General features: G+C 48.6%; 1 protein-coding gene across 3 annotated transcripts in view; it reads right to left on the reverse strand.

Annotated features, from left to right (window-relative positions):
- The window catches only part of LOC138758318 (protein shisa-7-like), a 39,969-nt gene that overhangs the window by 14,778 nt on the left and 6,093 nt on the right, over positions 1-19,098 (reverse strand). For all 3 annotated transcript variants that reach the window (XM_069927067.1, XM_069927066.1, XM_069927065.1), the window contains exons 2-3: positions 4,651-5,207; positions 1,409-1,566 (exon numbers count right to left, since the gene is read on the reverse strand). In XM_069927067.1, the coding sequence (XP_069783168.1) occupies positions 1,409-1,566; positions 4,651-5,207 (715 nt within the window). The remainder of the gene's footprint in view (positions 1-1,408; positions 1,567-4,650; positions 5,208-19,098) is intronic.

Here is a 19,098-nt window from a genome sequence, read left to right on the forward strand (position 1 = left end):
AGGGAGGACCCTGGGAATTTTAGATGGCAAACTATTGGAGAGGATAAGGAAGAACAGGATCGATGAGCATTTGGAGAGGTCCCGTCTACTCAAGGATAGTCAGCAGGGCTTTGTGAAGGGAAGGTCGGGACTCACGAGCCTAATTGAGACTTTTGAGGAGGTAACAAAAGAATTTGATGAAAGAAGGGTGAGAGAAGTGGTCGACGTGGATTTTAGCCAGGATTTGGAAAGGTCCCACATGAGAGAATTGTTCAGAAAGTTATGAGGCTCGGGATCAGTGGAACCTTGGCTGTGTGGATAAAATATTGGCTGGCAGGTAGAAAGCATAGAGTCGTCGTGGATGGAACGTTTTCTTCCTGGAGGTGGGTGACTAGTGGAGGGGCCACAGGGATCTGTTCTGGGACCCCGGCTCTTTGGGATTTTTATAAATGACCTGGATGAAGAGGCAGAAGGATGGGTCAGTCAGTTTGCAGGTGACACGAAGGTTGGAGGAGGTGGGGATGGAGCTGAAGGTTGGAGGAGGTGGGGATGGAGCTGAAGGATGAAGGAGGTGCGGATGGAGCTGAAGGTTGGAGGAGGTGCGGATGGAGCTGAAGGTTGGAGGAGGTGCGGATGAAGCTGAAGTTTGTCATGTTGACAAAAAGATATAGACAGGATGAAGAGTTGGGCAGAAAAGTGACAGATGGAGTTCAATCTGTGTAAGTGTGAGGTGATGCATTTTGGAAACCTGGAGGCTGAGTACAGGGTTAATGGTCGGTTATTTAAGAGTGTGGATGAACAGAGGGTCCAAATCCATACATCCCTCAAAGTCACCGCACAAGATTGACAAGATAGTTAAGAGGGCCTATGGGCCTCATTAGTTGGGGAATTGAGTTCAGGAGTCACGAGGTCATGTTACAACTCTACAAATCTCTGGTAGAGTATTGTGTTCAGTTCTGGTCACCTCATTATAGGAAAGATGTTGAAGCTATGGAGAGGGGGCAGAGGAGATTCACCAGGATGTTGTCTGGATTGGGAAACAAGTCTTATAAGACAAGATTAGCAGATCCCAGCCCCAAGGAGTGTGAGCTGGATTATGGGCCCCAGTCGTGGAGTATATACATCTCCCCCTGACAGTGCGGCTCCCTCAATCCTGGCCCCAGGGAGGGTGGGCCTGGATTATGGGCCCTGGTCCCGGAGTATATACATCTCCCCCTGACAGTGTGGTTCCCTCAGTCCCGGTCCCGGAGAATGTGGGCCTGGATTATGGGCCCTAAACCGGGAATATATACATCTCCCCCTGACAGTGCGGCTCCCTCAATCCTGGCCCTGGGGAGGGTGGTCCTGGATTATGGGCCCCAATCCTGGAGTATATACATCTCCCCCCATACCGACAGGCAGCTCCCTCAGTCCCAGTGGGACATCCTACCTGAGCTGGTCTTGCCAACTTTGCTGGGGGTGCAGTGGTTCTTCACAATGCTGGGAGGGTTGTCAGATGGAGGGGACATCCTCTCAGGGGCTGGGGGATCATTGTGCTCCACATCTGGCGGAGACACTGCTTCATGGCGCAGGATGTTGATTAAGGCTCTGAGGGGGTGGAGGAGGAGAGAGAGGGGAGGGAAGGGGGATAAGAACCATGTAGGTCAGGTTCGAGGAGCAGAAACAGCAAATAGGTGAGCTAAGATTCGCCACACCCTGGGAACAGACCCAGTGGGAATCCCTGAACATCCCTCCCATTGTGGTATATCGAGACGGGAGCCCCTCACATCTCTCCAGGGGCATTACATCGAGAGGGGAATCCTTCACAGCCCTCTCAATATCATTATATCGAGGCTGGAACCTGAAGGGTCCTCCTGAATTGTAATTGAGAGGGGTACCTCTTGTCTTTCTCAATGCACTCCATCAAGAAGGATGCCCCTCAGATCCCTCCCAATATCGTATATTAAGAGAGGAACCCCTCACATCCATGCCAATGTGTCACATCGAGAAGGGTACCCTACAAATCTTTCCCCTTGTGTCACATCTTGAGGGGAACCATACATGTCCTTTCTGAAGCATTACATCACAAGGATAAGCTGACACTTCCATCCCGTCATGCCACATCAAACAGGAAAACCTCCACATTCCTCCTGGTTCTTTACACTGTCCCTCCTGGTATGTTACATCTACAGGAGAACCCCTCACATCCCTCCAATGCATCACCACATCAGGAAGGGACCCCCTCAAGGCATTTGGTGCGATACATTGACAGAGCCATATTGAGGGCAGAACTTCTCACATCCCTCCGGAAGCATTACATCGAGAGCAAAACCCTGCACATCCCTCATGGGTCTGTTATGTCCACAGGATTAGCCCTCACATCCCTCTGCATGAGATGTATCAGGAAGGGCAGCTTGCACAACCCTGTTGATGCGTTACATCAAAAGGGGAGCCCATAAGGCACTCCCATTGTGCTATATCAAGGTGGGAGGCTGCACAAAGTGCCCAATGTGTTATATTTAGGGGGGGGGGGGGAGAAAACACAGCCCTCCTAATTTGTTTCATTGAGTTGGGAACCCCTCATGTCCATCCCAGTGCATTGGATTAAATGGGGAAGCCCCACATCCCTCCCAGAGCATTACATCAAGAGGGGAACCCCTCACGCCCCTTCGTATATCATATTCCCTCCCAATGTGATAGATCAAGGTTAGAACCCCACAGGGCCATCAAGAGGGGAACCCTGAATGTCTTGCTCAGTACATCACATCAATGGGGGAACTCCACACAGCCCTCTTGTTGTGTTACATCGACAGGAGAATCCTTCACCTTCCTCTTGATACACTATAATGACCGGGACACCCCACATATTCTTACTGGTGCACCACATTGACAGGAGCCCCATCCCAATGCATTACATCGAACCCCATGCCCCTTCCCAGTGCATTACATTGTTTGGGAAAACCCTCACAACCCTCCTGATGTGTCAACCTGACAGGAGGACGCTACACGTCACTCCTGATGTCATATATCGAGGTTTAAAATCCCGTCCTCCCAGTACTACATTGAAAGGGGATGTGCTACATCAACAGGGGAACTCCCCCACATCCCTCCCAGTACTTTACATCGAGAAGGGAATCCCTTATGTCCCTCCCGGAACCCTGAACATCCCTCCTGGTATGTCACATCAACAGGTGAGCCCTCATGGACCTCCTGATGTGATATATTAACAGGAGAACATCCAGAAGATAACCCCCATGACTCTGCCAGTGTATTACATCAATAGAGTAACTCTGCATATTCCTCCCAGAGGTTACATTAATAGGGGAACCCCATCCTACATCCCTCCTGGTGTGTTACATTGAGAGAGGAAGCCCTCATTGCCTCCCAGTGCATCACGTGAAAGGGGACCCCTCCAACCCTCCCAATTTGATATATTGAGGTTGGAACCCCAAATATCCCTCCCAGTGCAGTGCATTGTGGGTGGGGGGGGGGGAATCCAGCTCATCCCTTCTGGTACATCACATCAACAGGGGAACACCTAGTTGTCCCATCTGGTACTTTACATTGAGAAGAGAATCCCTTAATTGCCTCCCGGTGTGCCTGGTACGCTGCATTGACAGGGGGACCCTCACGACCCTCCTAATGTGGTATTGCACGATCCTCTCAGTGTGTAACATCTACAGAGGAACTCCCAAATGACCATCCTGATGCATTACATTGACAGGGCAACCCCCACGTTCCTCTTGGCCTATTCATCAAGAGAGGAACCTCTCATTTCAACCTGTGTGTTACAACCAGGTGGGAACCCCCCCACCCCCCACCATGACACTCCCAATTTGATATATCAAGGTGGTTTTTGGAGAAGGGAACCCTGCATGACCTTCCTGATGTATATCGAGAAGGGAACTATTCACATCCTTCCTGGTATGTCACATCTACAGGTGATCCCCCAAACATCCCACCTGGTCCCTGGTCGCATCAACAGGGAACCCTGCATGTCCTCCTTGGTGCATTACATCAAGAGGGAAACCCCACAACCCCACTATGCAATTCATCAAGAGGGGAACCCCACACAACCCTCCGAGTGTGTTACATCATCAGGGGAAACCCCACATCCCTCCTTCATGTGGTATTTCTACAGGGGAAACCTGCACAAACAACCTGGTGCTTTATTTTGACAGGGGAATACTTAATGGCCCAGTGCATTACATCAAGAGGGGAATCCTGTACAACTCATCCAGTGCGCTACATTGACAGGAGAATCCTGAACGATTCAGTGCATTTTGTTGATGGGAATCCTGAACATCTTTCCCAGTATGTTACATCGACAAGAGAACTCTGCACGACCCTCCTAATACATGACATGCAAAGGAAAATCCCCACACCCATCCCAGTGCGTTACATTGACAGGGTAATCCTGTACGACCTTCCCAGTGCGTTACATTGACAGGGGAATCCTGCATGACCTTCCTGGTGCATTACATCAACAGGGGAATCCTGCATGACCTTCCCAGTGTGTTATATTGACAGGGTAGTCCTGCACAACCCTCCAGGTGCATTACATGGACAGGGGAACCCCCTACATCCCTCCTGATATGTAACGTCAACAGGGTAGCCACCTCCCACGACCCTCCTGGTACATTACATCAACATGGGAACCCCACCCATGCCCATCCCAGCCCATCCCCGCACCTGGACACGTTGAGGTCCGGAGGTTGTCGGGCCACTTTGCGGAACACCAACTTGACGCCAACGGCAGCTGCCAGGGCCAGGCAGAGTCCGGCACACACCACGTAGATGGCTCCTCCAGCACCCGGCGCCCCTTTGGAGTCAGTGCCTTCAGCTGGCAGAGCAGTGGACGGGCTGGCGGGGGTCTTGGCCCATTCAGGGCGGTGGTAGTTGGTGCAGGCTGCCTGGGCGAGCTGGTAGGAGCGGAACTCGCAGCAGAAACGGTAGTGGCAGGTGCCACAGCAGTACAGGTAGGAGCCAGCCGTGCAGTTGAACGGTGGGTCGAACTGGCCCATCACGTCGAAGTAGCCCAGGCACAGGTCTCCTACCGATTCTGGCAGGCTCAGAGCTGGTGGGGGCCTGTCACGGCTGGTGTTGGACGGCTGCGACGAAGCTACCCCCGAGGCCAGGCACAGCAAGATGCCAGCAAGCAATGGACCCTCCATCGGGGTTGGGAGTGGGAGGGTAGGGAGCTGGTGTATCAGTCCTCCGAAACAGTCCCAGGCATGGGGGGGTGGAACCTGGAAAAGAGAAGTGGGCGTCAGTGAGAACACCATCGAGGCTGGTGCTGGGACTGAGGGAGCTGCACTGTCAGGGGGAGATGTATATACTCCGGGACCAGGGCCCATAATCCAGGCCCACCCTCCCCGGGGCCGCGACTGAGGGAACCACACTGTCAGGGGTAGATGTATATACTCCGGGACCGGGGCCCATATTCCAGGCCCACTCTCCCTGGGGCCGGGACTGAGGGAGCCGCATTGTCAAGGTAGATGTATATACTCCGAGACCGGAGCCCATAATCCAGGCCCACCTTCCCCAGGGCCGCAACTGAGGGAGCCGCACTATGGGGGGGGGGGGGGGGGGAGATATATATACTCCGCGACTGGGGCCCATAATTTAGGCCCACACTCCCTGGGGCCGGAACTAAGGGAACACCCTCCCCCCACCCCCCAACTTTCCACGCTCCAGGCACCCCACTGTGTATTATCTTCCTGCCTCCCACAAGCTTTCTAGATCTCCCTGTTGCCAGGCAACCGTGTGGATTAGGATCTCAGCCTTATCCCAAATTCCTTGGTGGCTGGTCAAGGGATGCAAGAGACTCTGGGTGACAAGAGCCTTCCTCACCCCTCCCTGAATGGTCTCCCTTCTCTCACTCCCTGCCCTCTCTCCACCCACTCTCTCTCTCCCTCCCTCACCATCTCTCCACTCTTTCTCTCCTCTTTCCCTTATCTCTACCCTCTCCCCTCTCTTCCCCTCCACCCTCTCCCTCTTGTCTCCCACTCCCCTGCACTCTCCCCTCTCCCTCCACCCTATCTCCCCTCTCCTCCTCTTTCTTACCTTTCCCCCCTCCCCTCTCTCCCCCCCTCTTTCCGCCCTCTCTCTGCCGTCTCCCTCTTTCCCCCTCTCCTGTTTCTATTCCCCCTCTGAGCCTACTCTCTCTTTCTCCCCCCTCCCCTCTCTCTCCATTATCTCTCACCACCCTCTCTCCCCCTTTCCCTTCTCTCCACCCTCTTTCCCTTTCACCTTCTCTCCCCTCTACCCATCTCTCCACTCTCTCTCCCTCTCTTTGCCATCTCTCCCTCTCCCCCTTTCCCCTTTCTGTTCCCCTTTCCCCTTTCTGTTCCCCCCTCCCCTTTCTGTCCCCCTCCCCTTTCTGTCCCCCTCCCCTTTCTGTCCCCCCTCCCCTTTCTGTCCCCCCTCCCCTTTCTGTCCCCCCTCTCCGATCTCTGTCCTCTCTGGGCCCTCTCTCCTTCTATCACTCCCTTCTCCCCTCTCCCTCCATCATCTCTCTCCTCTCTCTCCCCCTCCACCCTCTCACCACCCCCTCTCACCACCCCCTCTCTTTCCCTTCTTTCCACCCTCTCTCCCCTCTCCTCTTTCTCCCCTCTCTTCCCCTCCACCCTCTCCCCCTCTCGCCACCCTCTCTCTTTTTCCCTCCCTCCTCCTCTCCCCATCTTTCCCCCCTCTCCACCCTCTCCCCTCTCTCTCCCCTCCCCCTCATTTTCCCCCTTTCCCTTCTCCCCTTTCTTTCACCTCTCTGCTAATCCTCCCTCACTCCCCTCTCACTCTCCTCTCTGCTAATCCTCCCTCACTTCCTGTGGTCATCCATGGACCCTGTGCACTGACCTGTAATGGGTCCACGCAGGCCATCATTATCCTGAACTCAGGGCCCAAGGGTAAACACAAGGGGCATCCCCCATTAGTAGAGGGGGAGAAAGTGTGGAGACAATGGTGTAGAGAAGAGAGATGGGGAGAGAGATAGAAGAGAGGGGAAAGGGGATTGAGAGGGAGAGGGGAGAGAGGGGTAGGTGATAGGGAGAAACACACGTACACACAGACGTACACACACATTCAGAAAGGTGAAGGAGTGGTGGTGATGGAGGGAGATTCTTGTTCACACACATGGTCTTACAGACACAAACACACATCAACACACGCACACACCCACACACACCAACACCAGCATACAGGCACACCAAAGCATACTCAGTGTCACACACACTCACACACAAAATGGCAATCATATACACCCGCACAGAGACACAGACACACACATAGTGACATGGACTTGCGCGTGTGTGTATGCACACACACACACACACACACACACAGATATACAAAGGCACACATTAATTCACACACACCCACAGTCACTCAATCACATACACAAACACACATCTACTCACACACACACATCCAGTCACACACGTCAATACACATACACTCTCTCACACGTACTGTCACACACGCACTGTCACTCACACAAACACAGACATACAAAGGCACACAGCAATTCACACACACCCACACATGCACTCACTTACTCACTCACTCACATACACACATCCACAGTCACTCACTCACATACACACACACAGAGACATTCAAAGACACACACCAATTTACACACCCAGTTACTCAATCACATACACACACCAACACACATACACTCTATATCACACACACACATACTCTCACACGCAGACAGATGCACTATCTCTCTCTCTGACACACACACACATACAGATGCACTCACTCTCTCACACACAGATGCACTCTCTCACACAGACATACTGTTACACACACCCCTACACAAATGCACTCTCTCTCTCACACAGACACCCCTCCCCAATCCCAGAATGTGTGCCTCTGCCCTACCTCGGTTCCTGTTGCTGGAGCTGCAATGTGTGGGAATGTGAGGGTGGCTCCCCCTCCCTCTGGCTGCCGTGCTCACTCACAGACAACCTGGTTGTTTGCTGCTGTATCTGGCAACAGCTCTGTCTCTCTCTGCTGTTCCAGACCAGATCTCTGCTCCTGCACCGGCCGGCTTGTGTTCGGGAAGGCAGCAATGTTACAGCAGCTCACACTCACTCACTCACACACACGCACACCCCGGGGGAAGAGCTGCCCCCTTCAATACGCACAGCCCCAACCACAGCTACAGGAGGCTGCTTCATGGAGGCAGTGAGAGTGATGGGTGAGGGGGAGGAGGGAGAGAAAGGAGAGGGAGGGAGAGAGAGGGGGCAGAAACAGAGGGAGGGAGAGAGGAGAGAGAAGCAGGAGAGGGAGAAAAGGGGAGAGAAAGGGAGAGTGTGAGAGATAGAGAGGAAGAAAGAGGGGAGGGGATAGGGAGAAAGGGGGAGGAGGATAGAGATGGGGAGAGGGGAAGGAGAAAGAAAGATGCAGAAAAGAGAGAATAGGAGGGGAAGAGAGGGGTCAGAGAGGGAGAGGGGAGAGAAGGGAAGAAAGGGGGAAAGGTAGGAAAGAGGTGTGGAGAGGGCAGAAAGAGAGGGGAGAGAGACAGGAGAGTGGGGGGGAAATGAGGAAAGAGAGGGGGTGAAAGGAAGGGGGTGGAAGAGAATGGAGAGAGTGAAGGGAGAGGAAGAGAGAGAGAGAGCAGGAAGAGCAGGGAGGGCATTGAGGGGATGACAGGGGAAAAGAAAGAAGAGATAAGGCAAAAGAAAGGGGAGAGGGAATGGGATAAAGGGGGAGAAAAGGCCCTGAGTGAGAGGGTACAGGTCAGAGATAGAATGGAGAGAGGGAGAAAGTCAGGCACACATACACACTCATAACAAACCAGTGAAGAAGGAGAGGAGGGAGGGAGAGAGAGAAAGGCCATCACACAGAGGTTAGGAGGGAGGGAGATACAGGGGATGAGGGAGACATCAAAGCAGGAGTGTAATTGAGGGGTTGCTGCAACTCTCTAGGGTTGTGGGAGATGTACATTTTCATCGTACATGGAGGAGGCACAATGTGGGGGGTATGGTGGATATCATGTATATAGACTAACTCCCCCCCCCCCCCCCCAGGGATTTGACTACACCGGGAGCACTGTGCAGAGTTCCGGTTTCTGTAACCCACACCAATAGCACCGGGCACAGTTCACCGTCTCCGTATCCCACACAGGGAACACCATGCACAGTTCCCATCTCCGTATCCCACACTGGGAGCACCGTGCACAGTTCCCGTCTCCGTACCCCACACTGGGAACACCGTGCACAGATCCTGGTCTCCATATCCCACACCAAAAGCATCGTGCACAGTTCCCATCTCTGTATCCCACACCAGAAACACTGCACAGTTCCCTGTCCCAGTATCCATGGAGTCTGACTGACTCAGGGTTTGCCTCATTTCTGGAACATGATGTCTCTCTGCCATCTTTCGCTTTCTCTTTTGATGGCTTGGGACCAATTGTGTCTGTAATTGTCTCCAGAACACACAACAGGATCTATCTGTGGTGGATAAAACACTTTATAAATGGAACAGCGAGAGTTTGTTCCCTAGCAACAAGACTTGTGCTGGATTGTATATTCCAGCATTGTCAGTCCTGTTCCTCTGGGAATAGAGGTGGCCATTCTACCTGTCTGGGGGAGAACTTGCACAAGAGAAGTGAAGGAGTCAATGGGACAAAGGAGGGGACTGACACGATGAACGTTAGGGAGTGTTATAGAACAGAGAGAGACGTTGGGTACAGGGACCGACACGGTAAACGCTGAGGAGTGTTGTAGAACAGAGTGACCTCTGGGTACAGGGACTGACACGGTGAACGGTGGGGAGTGTTGTAGAACAGAAAAACCTCAGGGTACAGGGACTGACACGGTGAACGGTGGGGAGTGTTGTAGGACAGAGAGACCTCGTGGTACAGGGTCTTTGTTCCCTGAAAATGGAGACACGTTGACAGGACAGTGAAAGAAGCAGTGTGCCACACTTGCCTTCATTGGATGGGGTACCAAGACCAGAAGCGGGGACATCCCATTACAACCTGCAGGAGGTGTGGGTGAGACTGCACGAGAAGTTTCGGGGGCAGTTCTGCTCTCCCAGCCTCTGAGCTTGAAAAGATTTTCCTGGGATTGGAATTGGAGCTCAATGTATAAGGAGAGGAGGCAGGATTGGGTGGAATTTTTCTCCCTGGAGGGATGGAGGCTGAGGGGGGAACATTCTGGAGAAAATCTTCTGGGCAACAACCAATTGTCTTCACATTTACGGGGGCAGATATTGAGGTGCTGCAGACAGGTAATTACAGACCCAAAGACAGTTCTACTGGTTACATAGCAACAGTGCCAATCTACAGAGGGAATTAGCAATATAAAATATTGCCTACACTCTCAACAGTAAATGGTTTCTCAGACGTTGGTGAGGCCAGTTTTGGAGGATTGTCTGCAGTTTTGGTCACCTAACTACAGGAGAGATATCAATAAGATAGAAAGATTGCAGAGAAGATTTACTGGGATGTTGCCCGGACTTGGTTAAACAGATTAAGACTTTATTCCCTGGAGCATAGATGAATGAGGGGAGATTTGAAAGAGGTATACAAAATTATGAGGGGTTTCAAGTAAATGCAAGTCGGCTTTTCCTACTGAGGGTGGGTGAGATACAAACCAGAGGACTTGGGTTAAGAATGAAAGAGGGAACATGAGGGAGAACTTCTTCACTCAGAGAGCGGTGGGGGTGTGGAATGACCTGCAAGCTGAAGTGGTGAATACTGGCTCAATTTCAACATTTAAGAAGAATTTGGACAGGTGCGGAGGGCTATGGAGTGGGTGCAGGTCAGTGGGACAAGGCAGTGTAGCCGAATAAAAGCTCTCACGACTGGAGGGAGGTTCAGGGCTTTCGCTGCATGGAGAAACCTCTGAAGGTTGAAATATGATCCTCCAAGGTATGACCACAGATGGTTGAGATTATCAAGGTAAGGGAAGGTAGCCTTCAACCTGCACTCATCCACCATTCTGTCCATCTGCCTCTGGAAGATAAAAACTCCATTGGTAATATTGAAATGGACCCTCCGGAATTGATCGAGCCAGCTGTTTGCCTCAAAAGCAGTATAGTCCTCGGAACGGATTGGCCGCTGGTGATAGGCAGCCGTCAGATTGATGGTCGAATAGACCCGATACTGCGCAATATCATTCACCATGTCCGCAATTCGAGGGAGGGGGGACATGTCCAGGAGTGTGAAATGATTAATTGTTTGGCTATAGTCAATTACTAGCCTGGACTTATTTTCCCCTTTTACTGCCACCACTTGTGCTCTCCACGGGCAGGTGCTGAGTTCAATGGTTTTCTCGTTGAGCAGGCGTTGAGTCTCTGATTTTATGAACTCTCGATCAGCAGCTCTGTACCGCCTGCTCTTTGTAGCAATCGGCTTGCAATCTGGGACAGGTTTGGGAAGAGGGGTGGGGGTTAATATTAAGTGTGGAGAGGCTGCATGTGGGCTCCGATTTTAATGGCCCTCCGTTCTGAGCTGTTATGGGAGGGAGGGGACCAGAATACTCCAAGCTTTTAAGGTGACACAAGAAGCCAAGATCCAACAGTACTGAAGCACACAAATTGTTAAGCATATACAACCAAAGTTTACAAAACTCCCCCCCTTCAAAAGACAAATGTAAAATGTTCTTGGATATGAGTCAAGTGTGAATGAGATGCTACAAATGTACGGTAATTGGAAGGATACCATTTAAGTTTGTATTCCCGAACAGTCTGAGAATCTATGAAATTTTCTGTTGAGTGTCCATTTGCCTTGACAATCACTATAGAGTTGATGTGGTGTGTCTCGGTTCAGAACCATCGATGGTAGGACCCTGGAGACTCCGTAGTCCTCCTCGCTCGAGTTGCCTCCTCCTTCCTGATGCACTGGCAGGCAAGATGACCACCCTTCTTCCTCCTCTGAGAATGATGGCACTAAATTTGAATCATGGCAAAATTCATGCCATTTTCCCACTGCCACCGTCCTTTGCCGGGTAGTGAAGCAGGTGGGTTCTGGCGAGTTCGGGGCTGAGGATGATGGCTTGGAGTCGGAGTTGGGAGCTGTGCAGGCTGTGGATTTCCCAGGCGTTCCCTTCATGTGGCAGACCCTCATCCAGTGTCCCCTCTTACCACAGCTGGAGCAGAGTCCTTCACTGGGCATCGAGAGCGAGGATGCTGCCTTCTACTGCAGAAGAAGCACTCCCTAGCGTGAAAGTGCACTCTAGCACGGGAGGTGGCGGGGCAGCGGGGGCTACTGGTCCTGGGAAGGGTTCTCGGGGGAGAACTTTGTCGTTGCCCTCAAGGTCATCGGTCTTGGGCTGGGCTTGCTCAAGGGACTTGGCCAGTTCAACGTGGCTGGCCAAGTCTTTCTTACCCGACTCAAGTAGCTGCTGCCTCACACATCTCGAGTGGACCCTCGTGACTAGGGGGTCCCGGATCTGCTCTTCCTCACGAACATGGCCGGTAGCCGTTTCATATCAGCACTTCTTGGCAAGAGTCCACAGGTCAAGCAGATAGTTGATGGTTTCTTCAGGCCGCTGCTGATATAGAGCGAGTCGATGCCACGCTAGGACCTTGTTTTGCAATTTCAGGTATTGAGCCTTCAAAGCCTTAATGGCAGCATCATAAGTTGCACAGACCCAATGACTGCGTACCCCTTAGTCCCTACCCTGGAAACAATCTCTGGGGTTAGGCAGGAAACCTGGGTTATATAATCGGTAGATGGGGGAGGAGCCAGCCATCTGCACAACCCATCACCAGGGAGAAAAATATTTCAGCACAGACGAGGAGCAATGCCTCATCTTCTGTCTGCACACCCTCTAAGCGGACGGCATTAGCATCGACTTCTCTGGTTCTGCTTGGCCTCCCCCGTCTCCCTTCCCCTATCCCAAAGTCTCCTCCACTGCATTCACAGAGCCACTTCCCTTCCCCTTCCTCCCTCCCCTCCTCCTCCCCTGCCCTTTTATCTTTCCTCTCCTCCACTCCCCCTCCCCCCCCTTGCCTGCTTCCTTCCTCTCCTTCCTCACCTCCACTCAGCTCTGGAACATTTTGAAAATCATACACACGGGGGCTCTTCATCGACTACAGCTCGGCTTTCAACACCATTATTCCCTCAGTGCTGGTCAACAAGCTCCAAATCCTGGGCCTCTGTACCCACCTCTGCAACTGTATCCTTGACTTCCTCATCGGAGACCACGGTCAGTATCAATTGGAAACAATATCTCCTCCTCACGATCATCAACACAGGCACCCCTCAAGGATCCATGCCTACCCCACTGCTCTACTCATTATACACCCAGGCACAATTTCAATGTCATCTACAAGTTTGCCGATGACACCACAGTTGTCGGCAGAGACACAGAAGGCGACAAGGAAGAGTACAGGAGGGAGGTTGATCAGCTTGTTGAATGGTGTCACAACAACAACCTTCCTCTCAACGTCAGCAAAACCAAGACCTCAGGAGGAAGTTGGGGGGAACATGAACCAGTCCTCATTGAGGGTTCAGTAGTTGAGAGAGTCAAGAACTTCAAATTCCAGGGTATCAAAATCACTGAGGAACTGTCCTGGGGCCTCCACGTTAATGCAATCATGAAGAAGGCTCACCAGCGGCAAAACTTGGTGAGGTGTCTGAGGAGATTCGGTCTGTCACCAAAGGCTCTCATAAACTTCTACAGGTGAACCATGGAGAGCATTCTGGCCAGTTGCATCGCTGTCTGGTACGGAGGCGCCAACACTCAGGACAGGAGAAAAACTCCAGAGGGTTGTTAATTCAGACTGAACCATCATGGGCACCAAACTTCACTCCATCAAGGACACCTACAAGAGGCAGTGTCTCAAGAAATCGGCCTCTATCCTCAGGAACCCTCACCTCCCAGGCCAGGTCCTCTTCACTCTGCTACCATCAGGAAGGAGGTACAAGAGCCAGAAGATGAGAACCCATCAGCAGAAGGACGGCTTCTTCCTTGCTGCCATCAGATTTCTGAACGGACAATGAACTTATAGACATTTCCTCACCTTTTCTAATCTTTTGCACTAATTGATTTATTTTTAAATATAATTTTATAACAATATTTACACCTGTAACGCTGCTGCAGAACAACAAATTTTGTGTCTCATTCATGACAATAAATTCTGATTTATTCAAGCGCATACCTGGCTTTTGCTCAAGCTTGAGACTTTGGTTATGGAGCGTGCAGAGAAGGATGCAAGGGGTCCTTGGCATTGTTCATCCCCAGCAGCAGCGTGACAGAGGACTCTCTGACCTACGGGCTGTTCCCAGGGATGCAGACGGAGTCCAACATCCTGAAATGCTGGTAGACCATGGAGATGTTGGTGAAGGAAGGGTGCTGACTAGCTGCAGTACACTCTGAGGGATGCACTGAGGCTTGGCACAGTTGTTGGGAAGGATCACAGTCTAGAGTCCTCCCGTTACCAGGCACTGAAGGGGTTGAGACTGAGGGGAAGCCCCTCAGGCAGCAGAGGTGGGGGGGTGTGGGGAGTAACAACAAGGTGCCACAGCGGTGGCAATGGTATAAAAGAAATGAATGTAACAAGGTACAGAGATGAAAATTTATGGTTAGGAAACCAAGGGTGGGAAGAGGTTTGAAATGTCTGTAAATAATTTATCGTGAATAAATTCTTATTTTCAGTAAAAAAAAAAGTATCTTTGTCCTCTATGGATGCTGCGGGACTTGGTGAGTTTCTCCAGCACATTTGTGTATTTACTACAGTCCCAGAATTTTCTGTTTCACCACATCCGGTCCCTCAACACTAGCTCCATAGCCAAGAAAGCCCACTTCCACCTCCACTTCCTGTGAAGACTGAGGAAAGCCCATCTCCCATCCTCTGTCCTCACTACGTTCTACAGATGTATTGAGAGCACCCTGTGCATCACCACCTGGTTTGGAAACTGTACCAAACCACAAGACCCTGCAGAGGATTGTGAAGTCAAAGGAGAAGATCATTGGGGGTCTCTTTCTACTATGAAGGACATCGACAACACTTGATACAGGAGCAAGGTAATAAACAATGTGAAGGTTTCCACACTCGCCTCACGTAAACTGTTCTCCCTTCTGCCATCTAGTAGGAGGTACTATAGCACTCAGGCCATGACGTCCAGATTGGGCAAGTTTCTCCCCTCCGAGCCATCAGGCCTCTAAATTTCCAGAACAGATGTGGATAATGTCCTGTGGACTTTTACTGTATACATCTTAATATTTTAATATTTCAATGTGTTTAACTTCTATTCTAACTTATATTTATGTAAATTTGCTCTGGTCCTGGAGAAACGCTATCTCATCTTTACCGTGCGACCACAGTATGAACAATAAATAAAGGTGACTGGACTTGATCTTGTACAGTCTGAACCTTAAGGTTCAAGAGCTATGGTATGCCGGCCTTCATTAGTTGGGGGACTGAGTTCAAAAGCTGGAAGGTAATGCTGCAGCTCTACAAAACTCTGGTGAGACCACCCTTGGAATATTGTGTACATACCTGGTCACCTCATTGCAGGAAGAATGAGGACACAATAGAGAGGGTGCAGAGGAGATTTACAAGGATGTTGCCTGGATTGGAGAACATACCTCATGAGGGGACTTGGTCTTTTCTCTTTGGAGTGACAGAGCATGAGGACTGACCAGATAGAGATGCAGACGATAATAAGAGGATTTGATTGTGTGGATGGCCAGAGGCTTTATCCTCCAGCTGAAATGGCCAATATAAGGGAGTGTAGTTTTAATATGCTTGGGAGTAAGTACAGAGGAGATGCAAGAGATAAATTCTTCACCCAGAGAATCAGAAATAGGATTTATTGTCATGAACAAGTCTTGAAGGAGGAGTCACGTGATGGAGTAGTGGCCAGTCGGGGAACTCCAGCCCTCTCCGGAAAAGTTTTAAAAAAACAGAAAACACAAAGGCACAAACACAAAAATTAAAATAAAGTGAAAGTAAAGGTGTCTGGAATTTTTGCAAGCTAACTTAAAGCTGGTGCAGAGGATAATAGTGAAATATTATATAAGTGAAGGAAAATTTGTTGAGGAAGACTTAGAAAATTTTCCAGAGAATAGATCTTTTGAATTGGAATTGGAGAAATTGAGGATAGAAGAAGAAAGAGAAAAAAGGAGAGTGATGGAGGCTGAAAACAAGAGGATAAATGAGTTAGAGGAAGCTTAAAGACGGAACATGGAAATTGAAAGGGACAGACAGTTTCAATTTAGAGAACTTAAGGGTGGAGATAGAAAAAAGTAAGAGTTCTGAGGCTGCAACTCCTGGGGAGAGGTTTTTGCCTGGTCGAGAGGTAAATCTAGTGCCTCCTTTTGATGAGGGAGATAGATATCAATTTTCAGCTTTTTGCTGAGAACTCAAGATGGCCAAAAAGAGGAGTCACGTGATGGAGTAGTGGCCGGTCGGGGAACTCCAGCCCTCTCTGGAAAAATTTAAAAATAAACAGAGAAAACGCAAAGGCACAAACACGAAAATTAAAATAAAGTGAAAGTAAGGGTGGGAAGAAAATGGCAACGAAGAAAGAAAAGTCGAAAGCAACGGGAAAAAGAGAAGAAGACATCGGAAGAAGAAGGTGAAGGCCTTACCTGTCCGAGGAGGCCCGCTGTGGAGAGAGAAGCCCGCTCCCTCAGGTCAGTCGAAGTCCCGAGCTCGGGACTACAAAAATGGCTCACGGAGCCAAGCAAAAGTGCGCAACCGCGCATGACAAAAAAAAACACTGACGGGAGGGGGGGACCAGCTGAGGAGTCGATCTCCACAGCTGAGAATGACAGCCACAGCACAACAACAAGAGGAAAACACAGAAAATAACGAGAGCAAGAAAGAAGAGAGTAAAAGGAAATCAAAGAAACAACAGATGACCAACCCAGAGGAAGAAGAAGAAGAACACAGAGAAATGGAAGATGAAGGGAAGGGCAAGACAATGGATATATTTTTTTTTAAGGAATACATGGAATCAATAAAAGAATGGCAATCACAAGAATTTAGTGAAATAAAAAGGAGAATAAAAAGTACAGAAGAAAAAATGAATAGATTAGAGATGGTCATGTCAGATATAGGAAAAAGAGTGCACAAGGTGGAAGAACGAGAAACAGCCGAAGAAATGGAAGAAGATGACTTAAAAAAGAAATTAGAAGAATCTAATAAAAAAGTTAAAGAGACACAAGAGCTGTTAGCTCAGAAGATAGATATAATGGAAAATTATAATAGAAGAAATAATATAAAGATAGTGGGCCTTAAGGAAGATGAAGAAGGCAAGAATATGAGAGAATTTATAAAAGATTGGATCCCCAGGGTCCTAGGAAGACCAGAATTACAGGAAGAAATGGAAATAGAAAAGGCACACAGAACATTAGCCCCTAAACCACAACCACAACAAAAACCAAGATCCATTTTAGTAAAATTCCTAAGATATACAACAAGAGAAAATATATTGGAGAAAGCAATGAAGAAAATAAGAGAAGACAAAAAGCCACTGGAATACAAAGGTCAAAAAAATTTTTTCTATCCAGATATAAGTTTTGAACTCCTGAAGAAGAGGAAGGAGTTTAATACAGCAAAAGCGATCCTATGGAAAAAAGGATATAAATTTATGCTAAAGTACCCAGTGGTACTTAAAATAGTTATTCCAGGGCAGCAAAACAGACTATTTTCGGATCCGGAGGAAGCACGAAAATTTGCAGAACAACTACAAAACAGACAGAGAGATGAAGACATGTAACAAGAGCAAAAATGACCATGTATGTATGTGTGTATATGGGTATATATATATATATGTATATATATGTATGTATATAAAATATATATATATATGTATATATATATATATATATGTGTGTGTGTGTGTATGTATATATGTGTGTACATGAGTGTATCCGTATTTAAAGGAAAATGTATAGATAAGAATTAATAAGGGAAAGAAAGGGAAGAGAGGAAGGAAGGAGGGAATTAAGAGAGTGACCTTTGTTGCATATGAAAATTAGAATCTTTTCTGGGGGGGCGAGGTGGGGAGGAGTTACGGTCACTGCGAAATCAGTTGACGCTTGCGAGTGAATTCGTAAATCCAAATGGAGAGGGGAGATGTGGTTGCCCGACAAGGGATAAAGGGCAACTCAGGAAGGGGAGGTGATAGTGGGGTTAAAGAAATTTTAGATAGGAGAATAAGGGAAATGTTTGATGTTTTAGAAATGTTGTCTTCAAAAGTGTTCAAAACAAGAAAGCAGAAATGGATAAGAAGGAAAGATGATGATGAGGAAACAGAAAGGAAAGATAAACAAAGTATGAAATGGCTATGTTGAACTATATGACTTTAAATATTAATGGAATACATAACCAAATCAAAAGGAAGAAACTGCTAAATTTACTGAAAAAAGAAAAAATTGATATAGCATTCGTGCAAGAAACACACTTAACTGAAATGGAGCACAAGAAATTAAAGAGAGATTGGATAGGACATGTAATAGCAGCGTCATATAATTCAAAAGCTAGAGGAGTAGCTATATTAATCAGTAAAAATGTACCAATTAAAATAGAAGAGGAAATAGATCCAGCAGGGAGATATGTAATGATAAAATGTCAGATATATTCGGAGTTTTAGAATTTACTCAATGTATATTCACCTAATGAAGATCAAAAATTTATGCAAGATATTTTTTTGAAGATAGCAGACACACAAGGGAACATACTAATAGGAGGGGATTTCAACCTTAATTTGGATTCAAACATGGATAAAACTGGGAAAAAAATTAACAGAAAGAACAAAGTAACCAGATTTATAATTAAATCGATGCAAGAAATGCAACTTTTGGATATATGGAGGAAACAACACCCAAAGGAAAAGGAATATTCATACTATTCGGGTAGACATAAAACATACTCAAGAATAGACCTATTCCTGTTATCAGCTCGCATGCAAGACAGAGTTAGGAAAACAGAATATAAAGCTAGACTATTATCGGACCACTCACTCCTGATATTGATAATAGAGTTAGAAGACATCCCTCCAGGAATGTATAGATGGAGATTAAACTCCATGTTACTCAAAAGGCAGGATTTTAGAGAATTAATTGAAAGACAAATTAAAATGTACTTTGAAATAAATACGGAATCAGTGAAAGATAAGTTTATACTATGGGACGCAATGAAAGCGTTCATCAGAGGGCAAATAATAAG

Source organism: Narcine bancroftii, chromosome 3, assembly GCF_036971445.1.
Source record: "Narcine bancroftii isolate sNarBan1 chromosome 3, sNarBan1.hap1, whole genome shotgun sequence".
Taxonomy (NCBI): domain Eukaryota; kingdom Metazoa; phylum Chordata; class Chondrichthyes; order Torpediniformes; family Narcinidae; genus Narcine; species Narcine bancroftii.